Source organism: Parus major, chromosome 2 (genome assembly GCF_001522545.3).
Source record: "Parus major isolate Abel chromosome 2, Parus_major1.1, whole genome shotgun sequence".
Lineage (NCBI taxonomy): Eukaryota > Metazoa > Chordata > Aves > Passeriformes > Paridae > Parus > Parus major.
In genome coordinates, this window is record NC_031769.1 from 113,854,577 (window position 1) to 113,870,655 (window position 16,079).

At 38.4% G+C, this 16,079-nt stretch overlaps 1 protein-coding gene across 7 annotated transcripts in view; it reads right to left on the reverse strand.

Moving 5' to 3' along the window:
- The window catches only part of NSMAF (neutral sphingomyelinase activation associated factor), a 38,752-nt gene extending 23,774 nt beyond the window's left edge, over positions 1-14,978 (reverse strand). For 2 of the 7 annotated variants that reach the window (XM_015617904.2, XM_015617902.3), the window contains exons 1-6: positions 7,928-8,037; positions 5,202-5,291; positions 5,025-5,103; positions 4,866-4,933; positions 4,744-4,780; positions 1,875-1,925 (exon numbers count right to left, since the gene is read on the reverse strand). In XM_015617904.2, the coding sequence (XP_015473390.1) occupies positions 1,875-1,925; positions 4,744-4,780; positions 4,866-4,933; positions 5,025-5,103; positions 5,202-5,291; positions 7,928-7,992 (390 nt within the window). In that variant the 5' untranslated portion in view covers positions 7,993-8,037. Of the gene's footprint in view, positions 1-1,874; positions 1,926-4,743; positions 4,781-4,865; positions 4,934-5,024; positions 5,104-5,201; positions 5,292-7,927; positions 8,052-11,902; positions 11,927-14,846 lie in introns of those variants that run through there. The other 5 variants (XR_004496116.1, XR_004496117.1, XM_015617903.3 and 2 more) reach the window with 5 other exon arrangements.
- Between the last annotated feature and the right edge of the window lie 1,101 nt (positions 14,979-16,079).

Here is a 16,079-nt window from a genome sequence, read left to right on the forward strand (position 1 = left end):
ACAAAAGCCTAACACATCACCCAGCATATGTGGCACCCTATAAAACCCTAAAAGGTTTTCCCAGCTTTCTAAAGTGTCATTTTATAGTAGACATCCCTGGTTTTAAGTTAAGTATATTAAAAGTATGTGTATGGGTCAACTGGTACTAACTTTACACACAACTCGTATTTAGCAAAGGTTGTTGGATCCTTTCATGACCCCTGAATGTAGTACAAAACTGTAGCAACGTGTTTCTGTAGCATTTTGTGATGTCTCAGGCTAGACTTTAAAAAAAAACAACCAAGTGAGATGAAAGCAAGACATTGGCCAGTAGACACAACTGGATTAATTTTAAACTGAAGGAAGGAAGACATGAAAATCTAGATGATCTTCAGTGTAATGTATGTGATCTGAGCTGAACTGACAGCAATGCAAGAGGAAAGCACGCTTCGAAAAGCAAATGGAACTGGATTATAGGGAGACATGAAATTCAGTAGCAATTTAGATAAAAGCCCTGCAACATTTCACCAGAGCATCGTTTTCCTTCAACAAGAAAAAACACAGCTCTCAGAAATCCTAGTGAATGGTCTACAACTATTGCTTACAACCAACAATGCGACAGCTTTTGTGAGCAGTTGTCTCTGTAGCTCTCCAGCCATATTCAAAGACAACAGCTCAGTATTTTGTAATTGATCTGAAACAATCGAAGAAAGACATTGAAGATAAAATGTATTACTTAATTCCAGCACTCAGTGACATATGGAACTGGCAACAATTTAAGTAGAAGATATTTAGCAGCAACAGAAAAAAATCAGAAAAGATTGAAGGTGAACTTCAAACTTAGATTTCTTGTTTTAAAATGCAGAAACATAGCTGCACTTTAGTAAAGTAAATTGTGATGGTTAACTGTCAGAAATGTTTTAGCTGTGGATGAATCATAACTTAGGAGAAAATGAAGTGAAAAGCTTTCCAAATAACCCTTCTGATTCTCTTCCACTGTGTTGGCAATGGGATAAGGTATTTGTCTGATACTTAATAAATCTTGCACATGGCTGCAAAATGTATCATGGAAGGGCTAGAAAACATAATAGGTTTAACACAAGAAGAATTACCAGAAAAAAAAAACAAACTTTAAAATCCTGGTTCAGAGGCAGATCTAATCACAAAACCAACCAAAAGCACTTGGTGAGAGAACAGAGATCCTCTCTTGCCTCTCTGCTGCTCACTACAGTAATACAAATTAGTGGACTCTGTCATTCTTGAAGTTTCTTAAACAAATACATTGAGAAACATAATTGTGTCCTTTTCAATTCTTGGGCAAAACATGAATTAACTCTGCATAATAAAAGTTTACGTTTGTGTTTTAACTAACCTCACAATTTAAGCAAATAACCCTTATTCGTGTGCCTTGAAGTCTCCAGGCTCAGAATTGGAGCAGATTGACCCCATCAGCAGAAATCAACCAGAAGTAAGCTCCGATTTCTGCTGTGAGCAGCCTTATCTGCCATTTCTTTGAACTGAGAAGCACTCAGCTGGGAAATATCAATTAGCAATCTCTCATCTCAGGTCTGAGCAGAACTGAGGAGAAGCCACTTAGCCAGGATGCAGTGTCCACTGTACATGAGCAGTCAGCTGATAGTTCTGACTGTTGAGTCCATAGAGCTGCACATCAAGGTAAAAGGCAAGTGTCAAGTCTGCAGCATGCCCTCCAATAAGTATCAGAAAGCCATCAAAGAAGATTTCAGACATGTTTTTTCAATATACAATTACTTCTTTTTGTAAAGCTTCATTTTTAATACTCCTCAAATGATAATGATCTTACTCTTTCAGAAATGAGAACATAAATCCTTACAAAACTCCAGTTTGCGAAGAGCAGTGAAAAAATACATACTTACTCTTACTGTTTTATAGGGTGCAATAACATTTCTTTCTTTAATGAGAAAAACCTGAAAGAGTAACAGACATTACAGAATTACACCTCAAAAATAATAAATAAATAGCAATAAATATATAAATAAATAATGAGAAGTACTGGTAAATACAAAGCTATGAACACTGTTTAAGCAAGTAAAACACTGGGTTGTAATATCCTGCTTTAACTATCCCAGATAAACTGCAGAAAAACAATGACCTTTTATATCAGATAACTGCAAGGAGGGCAAGAGTCCAATTTAGTTCAGAGGCTTACTTATACAGTTGATTAGTGGGCTTTCATCCTAATCATATGACCTTCAAGGAGTTGCAATACTAAAGCAAATACACACAGCTACATTCAGTGGGGCAGATCCTCCCTCTCTTTTAGTGGCTAGAGGTTCTGTCCAAACAGGAATTACCCCAGACTGGCAACTCACAATGTACACTGTGCAAACTTACTCAAATTAATACCTTTCTTCTGCTGCTAAACATTTTGCTTCCAGCTCCAACCGCAAGGAACACCAGATTTCCTCCCTCATCCAATACCATGCTTTTGAACAGTATTACTTCTCTGGTGCTAGCCTCATCTCTGAGAACATCTTTCCTCTCCAAAACCCACATAAAACTACTCTCCTTCAGAACACTCTCACAACTCCTATAAAAAGACCTGACTGCTAGCATACCAATTTACACACTGTACCTTACTATCCCCCATCTCAAAGGTGATAAGTCAGAAAAAAGTTCTGGTTCTGCTGTTTGTAGAGAAGGTTCAAACTTGCTAAATCTCAGGCCTAAATTCAAGACTGGTTCTGAACTCAATAAAACACACTGGACTGCTATCCTGGGGTGACAAGTACACAACCTACTGTGTTCTACTCCTGACCCAAGAGACTTGGCTAATCACAGGTCCTTTCCCTGTGCCTCAGTTTCCTTCCTACAGGTAGCACACCTGCAGTTCTACACTCCAAAATATCATGGCAGCACCCCCAAACCCAGGGCAATCACTAAACTTGCAAGAACAGAGGCTCTCTATGCAGAATCCTGCTGGCTGCTACATACAGCCCTCCCCATTCCCACCAGCTGGCAACCTTCACCACATGACCGCTCCAAGAAACATCCAGCTAGAAGAAAGCAAGTGGTAGGCTTAGAAGCCCATAAGCTCAGCATGCCTCTCTAAGTGCTACATCAAAAAACAGTGGTAATTAGTGTCTTTCATCTGATATCAGCATGTACAGACCTGAATCATGCCATGGGAGAATCAGAATGAGAAACCTGCTTCACATTCATTGCTCTTCTACAAGATAACTACACTGACTACTCTACATAAGTAGACATAATGGTTTGGGGTTTTTTACTTCTAAGCTGAGCAAAAACTTAAGCATACTGTACTATCCTATTTTGGAGGATCTCCCCAATATTTTCTCAAGAAAAAATACTGAAATAATCTCAAACTATTATTCTCATTTACTGTATTTTAAAGCCATTAGTTCTAAATTGTCTGTTACATAAAGAGAAGTTGCTTATCCAGCTATGTACTAACAATTTTTTCTGAGTCTAAAAGACTAAGATGTTTAAGATGTTACAAGTATTCCTATGTGTGGTTTCCTACAAAGCCAAAATTCTGCTTAAAAAAATATATTTTTAATTACATCATGATCTGTCATAATTACAACTAGTGACTACTTGATGCTTGGAAGTCTGTATGCCTTTTATACAAAATACCATCATTAACGATGCCACCCAAGTACTTCAGAACATTTCCTCAGAGACAGGAAGATGACTGGCAAGCTACAAAGGAAAGGAGTGGGGGGGGGTTGCTAACCACACTTGCAATCTTAAAACTTAATTCTTCTTTCCTACAAGATGTTTCTTAGAATCACTTTTTCTTCAGAACATATAGTAATGATGTACCGTGGAAGCATTGCCTGGAGGAGCTAGAAATACTTTTTTAAAAATCACTCCATACACAAGAAAACCTGCCAACTCAAGAAACAGATTACACAGTACTTTTCACAGAAGGAGCTTCAAAATGAAATTAAATATACTGATTACTACAACACAAAGCAAAACCTTCTCTGGTATAGACAGTATTAAATGTTTGTTTTCAACTGCAGCAGCATGTAACTGAGCAAGGCTATCAGTTTTGGGCACTGGTAAAGACAGATTTTAGAAATATACAAGAATACTTAAAATCATATTTCCTGCCTCAAGTCTGTTCTACCCTGAAAGGAACACATGAACATTTTTTTAAAAACATTTACAGCTTTGGAACACCTATCAACCGCAATTTATCAAAATTTAAAGTGCATCCTCTTGGTTAACTCTAAGAATGAATACATCCACATTCATGACTCTTGACAGAAACTTGACAGTATTTCAGGACAACTTCTGAAATCTATTTGGTGGACACACAGCACAGCCCCGAGTTCTCACAAAGCTGAACCACAGGGACCGAGATGACTGCCCTTACCACAACATGCTGCAGAAAGTAGATGAAAGCAACATAACAAAACCAAATTAAAGATGATTAGTAACAAGTTTTATTACAGTCTAGTCTCCTTTTTCATTCAATTCTAATGTTTCCCTAAGCTCCATTATAAAATGAACAGGACAAAAAGTTCAGTTTATTGAATTAATGACTTAATGAAGTCATTAAGCGTTTGCACAATTTCCAGCATCAATAGTTTCACATTAATGCTTAAGTTTTGGCACTAATTTGTTTTGTTTTCATTTAACTTCCCACTCTTGGATGACAGCTTTGAGGAAAAATACCATTAAATAACATAAGCTTGCTCATTTATGTAGCCTCACCCATTTATACTTTAAGAATCTATTATATGCAGATCTTACCTGGGTACATACAACAGAAATCCCTCCAGATGTATTCCTGAAATATAAATAAGATATTTGAAATTATGGGCATTTGGGCTTTAAAGGATGTTAAATACATGAAGTATCCCAAATTTACCTACCTTGTGAAAGGGTTATTTGCTTCATTATCTTCTGGGGCTTTTATACTAATGCAATCCCTCAACGGTATCTGCAGCAAGTTATAAAAATACAGTCTTTCTTTAAAAGCTTTTTCAGGAGAATCTTTTAGTTACCAAGAAATTTAAGTTTGCACTTCTTACCTTGATAATGGGCTGGATATTGTCATCTGGTTCAAAAATAATTGACTTTGAACAGATTTTTAGGGAGCCTCTGAATTTTCTAAAATGAATAATAAAAAAAAAACAACTTATGCATGTGTTCAAGATACATGAGCCTAGAATGACCCCAGTAAATTAAGCTATGTAAAAGTTTTGTACCTTTCATCTTTGCAATCTTTATTTATAATATGATTAGCTGTGTGCTGTTCAAAGTAATATTCTTCCAGGTTAAGAAGAAGCAGTGAAAACCTACAAATAAAAAAAAAATAAATCTTTTATTCTAAGAGAAAATACTGTAACAGTTAGTACTCTTAATAAAACCTATCAGGTGTTTGGAAAGGTGTTTTCACTGATCTCTTTGCTGCAACTCACACCCCAATAATGAATTAATTTAGCTTTTTAAAATAACAACCTATTTGGAAAATTTGGGTGCACTTGAAGAAGATCAATCAATGCTCTTCCAACACATACAAGGTTATATATTTGATTCTGATGTCTTGGATGGAAATTATTCTAATATAGCCAGGCTACATAGATCACGCTTTAGCTGTGATCAATGTATGCCAGGCAAAATATGCAATGATACAAAAAGAAAGGGCAGGAACTAATTACTTAGAATGGATGGAATTAGATTGTTTTGAAGTCAAGCCAAATTACATTGGTCTAAAATGTTAAGTGAAAATACTGGCACGGATTTTACAACGCAACTGAGCCACTGAACAGATGTCCTCTGAGGAAGCATTACCTTCCTCACCAACCACATTTTGTACTTCTTCTGTACCTCTGTTCAACCCCCAGGAAGCCTGTTCATGGACTAATGTGATTAGCAACAAACCTCAGCAACAACAAAACAAAAATAGCAAACTGAAGTCTTCTAAAGTATTTAATTGCAGGATCATAGTAATGCCAGTGCTAGTACCAATAAGTGCAGATAGGCCAGATCAAGGAGAATATGAAAATGTTTTCTCTACCAACTTAACTAAAACTGCTGCAAGTGATTGAAAGTCAACAATTTTCTAGCAGGGTGAACACTTGGTCACTGAATGTTTCAGCTGTAGAGAATGCCAGTGGATACTGGCACAGCAGGAGAAGCAAAAACAACTTCAGCTGGAAGTACAACTTGTTTGTGTGCAGTGCTGATCTGATCTGCACAAGTACCCACATTTTGAGCTTTTTTGTGCTTTGCTCATGATGTGCTTCACTAGAAATGCCTGTGAAAACACTAATAAACACCAAGTGTCCCCAGAGCATTGTTGTTCATGTTGTATTCAAACAGCATTTTTGAATTCACAAGCATGTTGTATTCAAACAGCAGTAAATATGTCAAGAGTTCCAAAAATGAACTGAGTGAATCAAACAGCCTGTTCATTAAAAAAACATATTTCACAATGGAAAAAACAGCATTATTGAAAATACATCTTGCACACTTAAAGATTGTGTTGTGGTTGTTAAACAGAACACAATAAAGGTTTTTACTGCAACTACAAGTTAACAGTGGCTCTTATACTCAAAAGTGCTTGTGTTTCCAATATACTTTGTCCTACTGCTCTGCTGCTTTTTCCAAACGGCCTTATCCTTACTTTCCTCTCTTGAAAACAGTTTTTTTATGATCCCATTGTGCTTGTTTGGGCTTGTTTTTATACAGTATCTACTATGGGGCTTTGTTTTGGATTTGTGCTGAAAACTGTTGATAATTCAAAGATTTGAGCACTGAATGTGCTTAAACAGAGTTAAAGCCTTTTCTGCTTCTCACTCCACTCTGCCAGCGAGGAGGCTGGAGGTGCACAAGGAGTTGCATGGGGACACAGTCAGGACAGCTGACCCCAACTGACCCAAGGGTTATTCTGTGCCATATGCAATTGTACTCAGGATATGAAACATAGTAACTTCCATGCAGTCACTATTATATCCCATTTTTCAACATATCATCCGGTTGAAATCATCCAGGACAAACTTAAAATTTCTAATTTTGCAAACTCAGATTTTGCAACTTCTATCACATTTTTAAAGCTTTTTAATAAAGCTATGTTAGGATGTATAAGGAGCAATTCACCAGTAAAATGTTCTTCTTTCTATTACGTATAAGCATATACATTCAATTTACTATCCACAAGCCAAATACTATTATTTACATAATTTAAAAACAAATCAAGAAACTACATTCTTGAAAACTACAAAGGTAGTAACCAATTTGTTTTAAAAAAATCTATTCTCTTTAATCAGGAAACAGCCAGTATTGACACAGGGAACATGAGCCTCAGAGAAATGGCACATATGGCCATTATTTTTTTTCCAAGAAAACTATAATACCTGTTCAATAGAATTAATTTCTGAAATTCTTCATTTTTGGGCTCTCTCTTTCGTCTTCACCTATTCTTTTAAAGAACTCCTCACATTTTGATATTCTTTCCAAATTCCTGTTGACAGCACTGGTATTTACTAGATTTTTTAAGGTTTTGGTAAATGCAGGCATCCCTCATGTATTCAAGACAAGCCATGTTTTTATATCAAAATATTGGCTGTTATTCTCAGTAACTATAATATGCCCAACATAAGCCAAAATACCAAGAACCAAGAGTGTTTGAAATTTTTCATTATAACTGTCTCTATGAAACTATTGTATCTTTGTACTTGTCACTTTATAAATCAATCCACCTTCCCAAAACCAGAAGCTGTGGGCAAGAATTTGAGGTATTCTTTCCCCAGCATAACACTTACTGCTGCTGAACCAGATAATTTAATGAAGGAAAAAAAAAAAAAAGAAAAAGTGATGATATGCACAAAAACTCAAGATAAACTCTTTATATAGGCTAAATAAATACTGCGGAGAAACTGTAGATTTACTCCTTTTTAAATACCACGTTTGCTAGCAGCATCCAGTTTACCCTTTAGCTATTCTCTCTGTGTCTCTTCCACATGAGTAGTCATTCTCCAGGCTTAGAGACAGCATCACTGAAGAGCTTCATGCTGTAGACCAGCGACCTCCTGTGCAATGATGTCCTGCTCACTGACCTCAGCTTTTCTGTCTGGAAAATGGGTTGTACTGCTATGTTGGAAGCTGTTAAAGCATTTTTCTTCAAATACTGTCCATCATGGAGGCTAAGTGCATTTTCCATATTTATTTTCCCCTCCCACTCTCCAGAGTTTTCCATGTACTTCTGAAAGCTCTTCCTAGCATTTCTATGCTTGTTGCTACTCCCAAGTCCATTTATTCTAACTGCATTTCCTATATTTTCAGGCTGTAACGAGTCACTTCTGAAGGCAAACAGAGCCCAGATATCAAATCTCCACAAATACAATCACAAGTCTCTGCTTCTCTCAAGCACCCACTGCAACTGGGACAAACTTACTGCCTGTCCCAAGACTATCTCACAAAAACTGTCCCTTTTAAAATTAATACAATACCATAAGAGAAAGCAAAATTTTCAGACTTGCATCTCACTACTGACTAACAAATCTAGATCAGTTCAAGTTACTGCTAACAATGAACTCTGAAGATTATGATGCGTGATCTCTGCAATAACCTTCTGGAACTTCTCAATTCATCTCAGTCTTTATTGCTCAAGTATTTAAATTTCATTTGCCTGTGTTAATGACTGTACTGTACTGTTACTACAGTACAGTCAGAGCTTTTTATTTTCACTGAAAAAATGTCTTTCATATAAATAATCAGAGCCTCTGATAGTTACTGTATCAACAGGGTCCCTCTTGAGACCCATCACTGCACATGATGACACTTCAGGCTTGCCAGGAGGTTTAACAAGTATTTACAGATAGCAAAGGTACAGATCAATCTCTGGCATGTTTCCTAAGTAGACAAACAGTGTTGTGAAGGCCTGAAAAAACTAGGGTATCAATCATAATAGCTATAAAATTACAGCAATGGGGATCTTCAATGTGCAACCAAGCAGTTGGGCTTTGGGCTGACTGCCTTGCAAAGAGCTGCAGGAGGTATTCAACAAGAATTTCTATGCATGTTTACATAGATTTAAAATAGTAATTTAATTCTGCACATGACAGCAAGACTTAAAAAAAAAAATCAAAAAGTAACAGTAGGCAGAGAATGCATGAGATATCCCATATAAGAAATAGGTAAAACCTGTAAGAATTGAAAACTTTATTTTGGCTTTCAGTCACTGAGCAGCTGTACTGTTCCCAGTGCTGTGTAATTAACAGAACACACTGTAAACCTATGACTTTATCACACTGACCTGGAAGAGCAGCCTGGATCAAAAAATCAATGTCAAGACAAGTAACAATAAGCAAGTCTGTCCCCAGTCTACCCATCCTTGCCTTCAAGTCTGATCCCAAGACATAAAAACCCCGCAATCTAAGCACTTAGTTAGGCAAATAATAAGTTTTAACTTGGTAATGTAAAATAATCCTTTAGTATCTAAAATGAAAAGGGGTTTTGATTTTTTTTTCCACTTTTAAATTATCAGCAAGAACCAGCATCTTAAAAAAAACCCCAACCAAACAACAAACCAACAAACAAAGCCCAGTTCTGGTTCATACATATTTGGAGGAGATCCCTTCAGTTTTTATTAAACACCTTTGCCTGGTGCCCTAAAACTCTGTATTCCTGTAATACAGTAATAAACAAATGTCACTAAGTTATTTTTCAGGCAAACAGAAAAGGAACAAGTTTGAGACATTTTTCTTATTACCAGCAAGTGGTTAGTTTAGATCCATTTTCAAAATTAACAGCCCAATTGTTACTTGAAACTTCCCAAATATAAATCATTAATGGGTGTTTATTAAAAATCTACTTAGGTAGAAAGGTAATGCTTTAGCTTGGAAAGCAACTCAAATATCTGTTGACACAAAATCCTTTGAAATCCAGTAAAACTCACACCTTAAAGCTTATTACAGGATATTTTTATGCTTGCACCCTAATAAAGATAGGTTTATGCTCACAAATGTTGTGGCCACAATGCTGTTTAATGGTTTGCAACATAATTATGAAGTTAGTAAGCCAAAGGCATGTCTTCAGGGATCATTGACCTATTTTTTTCCTACAATGAACTTGACATACTAGGCTATCAAAAGACAGCCCAATATATTATTCTGAAAATGACAGAGACAAATTAGACAAGATTTTCAAAAAAGTTCAAACCCCATGGAAGTAGCTGTAAGGGTTGAGAGTCTGCAAGATGTTCAATGCCTTATACTATAGCCTCTTAACAGTCCAGTCTTTACCCTCAATGTCTCACCAACAGCAAACAAACCTTCAGAGAACTTCCAAGATGACTGAATTTTCTTACTACATGTAGTATTTGAAAAATGGCACTTGAAGGAAAAAAAAAAAAAAAAAAAAGCAGCTTCAGTAACTCTGCTGGTCCCACACGCTTGTAATGCCTCAAAAACTACTTCCACTTGTGGAGACATGCCAATTTTGACTTAAAAATTATCACAATAGCAGGCGGGCCGTAACTCAAGCTTCTATTCAGAGCTGTGGAGTTTTCCCAAGATAGTTTAGCACATGGAACAGTACGTGGAATACAAGAAACGGTACCATGTGAAGGGGTCAGGCATAAGAACAAGGTGACCAGGAAAAAGACTTTATCCTTTGGAATACAGCAAACTCACACAGCAGCTCTGCTGTCAAGAGATGCTGGGAAAGAGGCAGTTTCACTTTTTCCAAGGTAAAATAAATCAGTAGCCACCACTGCCACTATTGCAAAGCCTCGAGCTTTAGAGTGGGTGAAAAGGCACTTACACTGTTACATCTCAGCTTTAATGCAATTTCTGCATTCAAAAATCCAACAGCAGCAGCTTGGAGAGGGAAGGAAAAAGAACATGCTAGATAAGGGATTATCTTTTATTACAACTCACACAGCTGGAAAAACCAACACCACCAAAATAACACAATGAGTTTCCCAGACCCAAAATGGAAAGATTTTCAGCCACAGCTGTGCCTGTCTGTCTGAGAGAGTAAGTTGGGGGGTAGGAGCTACATCAATGGATGATCAGTACAATGTAAGCACACACATCTCTGCAGCCCCTCAGATAACTTTAATTAAGGCTTTAAGAGCTTTTGTGTTGGAATATCTTCAATCCCCACACAGTGTTAAAAGTATACAGAACCTGGTGGAGTAGAGAGTTGATCTTTTAACAGTCTATGAGGAGCTGTTTGAGATTAAAAGGTAAGGACTGACACTTAAGGGGAGAGGTAAATTAAAGCATGCTGACATAATTTTGCTTGAAGACCTATTTCAAATTCCTGTCTTTGTACAGTCCCAGAAAGATTATATTAAAAATAACTGAAAAATTCATATGACAGTCAGTTGGAAGGTATTTTCTTGTGAAAGGAATCAGTATTCCTTTGAGAAGCAGCTCCAGGTAGAAAATAGAAAAAGGTAACTATCTTGCCAAGAAAAACAAAATTCACTTCCTTTCTCAAAGAGTTACCATATAATTGCCACTCAGAAAAGGTCTGAGGAATATAAGTCAAGAACACACCCAAGACGCATAAGAAAACTCAGCACTAAGTGTCAAGAAAACATTTGCAAAAACTTCAGCTTGTATGACATCATTCCCAATACACAAGGTTTGGGAACCCACAGGCACCCAAACATTCCTAGCATTGTTCTGAGTATGCAGCCAAGAAGCTAGACATTCTTCACAAACTACAACCTGGGGTTTAAAAATCCTGCCAAGATGCTACAAAGTATCCTCCAAAGAAAAGTGTGCTGCATTATGTTTAGTCTGCTTGAGAATTTTACTGCTACCCCGCTTGATGTATGTGTCCCTCTATACTTCAGCTTGAAAAAGACTCAGACATCCAACAACACCTGGGGAAAAAAAAAAAGGAAAACAAAAAAAGTCCACAGTTTATTTTATATACCAATTTCACCTACCAAATGAAGCACTGGACTTATTCAAACTGGACACAGAATGACCATGCAGGGACCAATGCCTAGGCAAAATCCTGTTTATATCATGTAGGAAAGGTACCCATTGATCCTGCTTTAAATTCATAATCTCTGATTGAAGTCTTACTATTTTCGTCCTTTCATCAGAAAAGCACATGCTGGAAATCTACTTGGACACAAGGGTTTCAAGTGGTTGATCCAACACCTCACACAATCACTTGACCTGAAACTGGAAGTACAACCCTGCTAACAGAAGGAAATTGTTAGGGATGGAAAAATGGGGCAGCCCAATCCACCAGCAGCAAAACCAACTCTAAAATTAAACCTCCTCCCAACAAGAACAAACTATCTATAGGCCAGCTGTAGAACTCATTTGCTGATGTTTGGATAAAAGCCATGATTATGCATATTTTGTCTCAAGAGAGACTTGATAAGGCTACTGATTAAAAAAAAGATAAAATATACATATACAAATCCAATGCCCAAGCAAACATCGCACCAAAGATCCATCTGCAACACCTACATGCTGCCAGTAGGTTGCTTCACGTGAGTGATGTTTCCAGCAGAAGAGATAAACCCCTCACACAGGAAGCCAAGCAGGGTGCAAGACTAACCAGTTGCACTGTATAGAGAGCCCCCATATCAAGTGTTTACACTTGCCTGCATTTGGGCACACTGCCAGCAGAAGTGAGAAATCAATTTAGAAAGCAACGACCTAAGCCAAACACCACATCATCTAATTTGATGCTTTGTAACTAAATTTGTTTGTAAAAAAGGACTGCTGTTCATGAAGGGGCAATATTTTAGGGATTATATGAATTGTCCTGCACACAGGACATTTCAGCATTTTCTTGTTTTCTACTAGAAAATGGCATATAATCATAAAAGAAGGCTTATGTAACTGATATTAAAGTGGACTAAATAGTTAAGAGGAAATATTTTTTTTTCAGATCACTCAAAACTAATCTGATCTACCTTCCCTCCAAAGCAACTACATAAGAACATTAAGTTCTTATTAAGTTTCACAGTACTCTTAACTAGAACTTTTATACCTCAAAGTTTTCTAAAAAGAAATGTACAAGTAACAAAAAAATCAAAAAATTAACAACAAACCCCAAAAGAAAACACACATCAAATCCAGTTGCCACAAAATTTTAAAAAGTCCTGGTCAATTTCACTAGGAAATATCTACACCAAAGATACAAAGATCAAGCAAAGCTTTCAAGCAGAAGTTGGTGTCTCTAACAGCCACCCAGCACCTAGGTAAAAAAAAATCTCAGAACCTGTCCCTTCAATTAAGTCATAGCAAGCTGTTTTTTTCTTTCTGTTTTAAGGTAGAAATATAAGGACAACACACAACAAAAACACAGTGATTCTAATCTATCTAAACTCAAAATATTTTAAATCACTTAAATGCTTTAAAGATTTCATAACTGAGAAAAGCACAGGAAAAGAAGGAGAGGGACAGACTGATATAGAGTACAAAGCATTTAAATTTACTTGGATTTTATAATAATATCAATTGTTAGTCAAGAGGAAGAAATGGCATTGCAGATATAGGAAAAGCTGCCAGTGCAAATGAGAATGAGACTGATCTTTCATGAAGTGCTCAAATTACAAGCTCAAATAATATAATCCTGGTATGCTTTTAAGTGTGAACGAAGGAAAAAGTTCTCATCAATAACTGTAGATCAGTAATGCTGACATTGATATGCTGAGTTTGTTCTCAGGGCTTTTTAGAAGAGATTTAGATCCCACTTGGTTTCTTTGAGACAAGTCTGATTTTTGACCTTTTTTCTCAGCTTAAAAAAAAAAAAAAGGAAAGAAAAGAAAGAAAAAAGACTATTTAAATTAATTACATAACACAGTTCCCTGCAGCCCCTTACACACAACTGAAACCACAGCAGCCCCCCCAAAGAATCAGATATACGTGAAACAAGAAAACGTGATCCAGAACACATCTGTACTTCAAAAAAAAACCCACTTCAGAGGATGTGGTAGCTTCCATGGGCTGAACAGCTATGAATCAGAATTTGTATGGACAGAGTGAGTCCAGCTCTTCATCATGTGGTTTTCTCATCAACAATAAACAGTGCTGTGTAACCAGCAGAGACCTGCAGCAGGAATTTGCACAGGGCTCGCACTGACCAGCCTGCTGTTTCTTTGGTTCCTGCAGCAGGAGACAACTACGGATCCCGGATCCCCCCGGAGAAGGTGGTGGGTGTCCATCTATTGTGTGACCCATGCCGATCTATTGCTCTCACAAACATTTACTACGTGGAAATATTAAGCTTGCAAAAGATTTTGAAACTTTTTGACAAGACAGATACAGCTAAACCAGGCAAAAGAAAGTGGGACACTACCCAAAAATAAGAGAGTAAATTCAGGATACACTCAAGCACGTGTGATAAGCCTTTGTTGTACGTTCAGAAACAAAACAAAGATTACAGACAGCAAGCAGGAACGGGCTAATTGAATTGAACACTTTAAAGAGACAACACAGAGTCTGTAATTTAAAGGTTGACAGTACACTGACTACAGTGTTCAGAAAAGAAAAAAAAAAAACAAACACCAAAACAACAAACTTCAGTGAAGCACGGCTCCATGCCACAAGCACAACTGAGAACAAACTAATATACAGAAATCTACAAAATCTACAAGACGCTATTTTTCACGCAGTTTATGCAAAGCAAGCAGCATTCCTGTTTCCCCAGGTCCTTTCCCCACCCTTTTCAGCTTTAACTCAGAGGAACCATCAGCCACCTGATCTCAACAGTAACAACAACGAGGGCAGCGCAGCGCCCGGGCTCTCCTCCCGCCGATGCGCCGCGGCCTGTCCGGAGGCCGCGCCGCCCGCAGCTCCGCCGGGCCCTCCCAGGGGCCGGGACCGAGCGGGGGCGGCCGGGGCCGGCGAGGCAGTACCGCTCACCTCTCCTTGGAGTACAGCTCCCGCTCCAGCCGCCGCCTGCGGATGAAAGCCATGGAGCCGCCCGGCCGAGGTGCCGGTGCCGCCGCCACAGCAGGCCGGACCGGGCCAGGCCGCGCCTCAGGGAGGCGGGGAGAGCGGGCCGGTCGTGGCCGCAGCCGGGCTGGCGAGCCCGGCCCGCCCCGTTTGTACCGCGGAGAGGCGGGGGAAGGTGGCCCAGGGAAAAGGCCGGAGAAATGGAGGAGTCGGTCGGCAGCGAGGGTTCTGCGCCCTCGCCCGGGCTGTGGTGTCTCTGCGGGCCTTCGGGGCCTCCGCGGCGCACACGGAGGGAAGCTCAGGCTGTATTACATTGCGAAACAGCTTCGTTATGTAGATTAAAATAAAAGTTTTAATTGTAGTGCCACTGCAGTGAGATCATTGTGCCTGTAATGCGTGTGACAGAAGCTGTCCGGGCAGGAGGTGTGTCCAAATCCTAGGATCACAGAATATGCCGAGTTGGAAGGGTTCCATCAGGACTGTCCGGCTCCATGCCCTGCACCGCGCATCCCCAAGAGTCACACCATGTGCCTGAGAACATTTTCCAAAAGCTCCTTGAACTCAGTCAGGCTTGGGGCTGTGACCACCTCCTTGGGGAGCCCGTTCCAGTGCCCAACCACCCTCTGGGTGAAGAACCTCTTCCTCATATTCAACCTAAACCTCCTCTGACTCAGCTTCATGCCGTTCAAGTCCTATAATTGCCTAAAAAGACCTCTATGGAAACAGGAGTTAAGTGGAATCTCTTAGTTTGTGTAAAAACCCTTCAATTCCTAGAACTGCCACTGTATCTGAACAATTTATTATGGTTTTACAGACATGATCTCTTGTGCAGTAGAAAAACATTGCTTTTTGCATATTTATAAGTTAGGAAATTGGATTCATGGAGAGGATATAATTTTTTCACACAGGAATTAAAAGAATTATAGGCTTCTTGACCTCAAGGGATTGATGCAGTCTCTGCACTGAGGTGGATTCAGGTATATGTTGATCAGTGTTACTCAAATATTTTCAATTTGTGGACATAACTAAGAGAGTTGTTGTATTTATAGAAGGAAGGTTTACTTTGGCTAATTGTCTTTCAGGGTCTTTAGGAGTACTTCACAGAATCTAAGGAGGCAAAGATCACAGTTTGAAAACTACTTCTATCATCTGCATGTACTGTTTTTCTAATCAATTTGTAAAAGCACCTGTTTGAAGAAT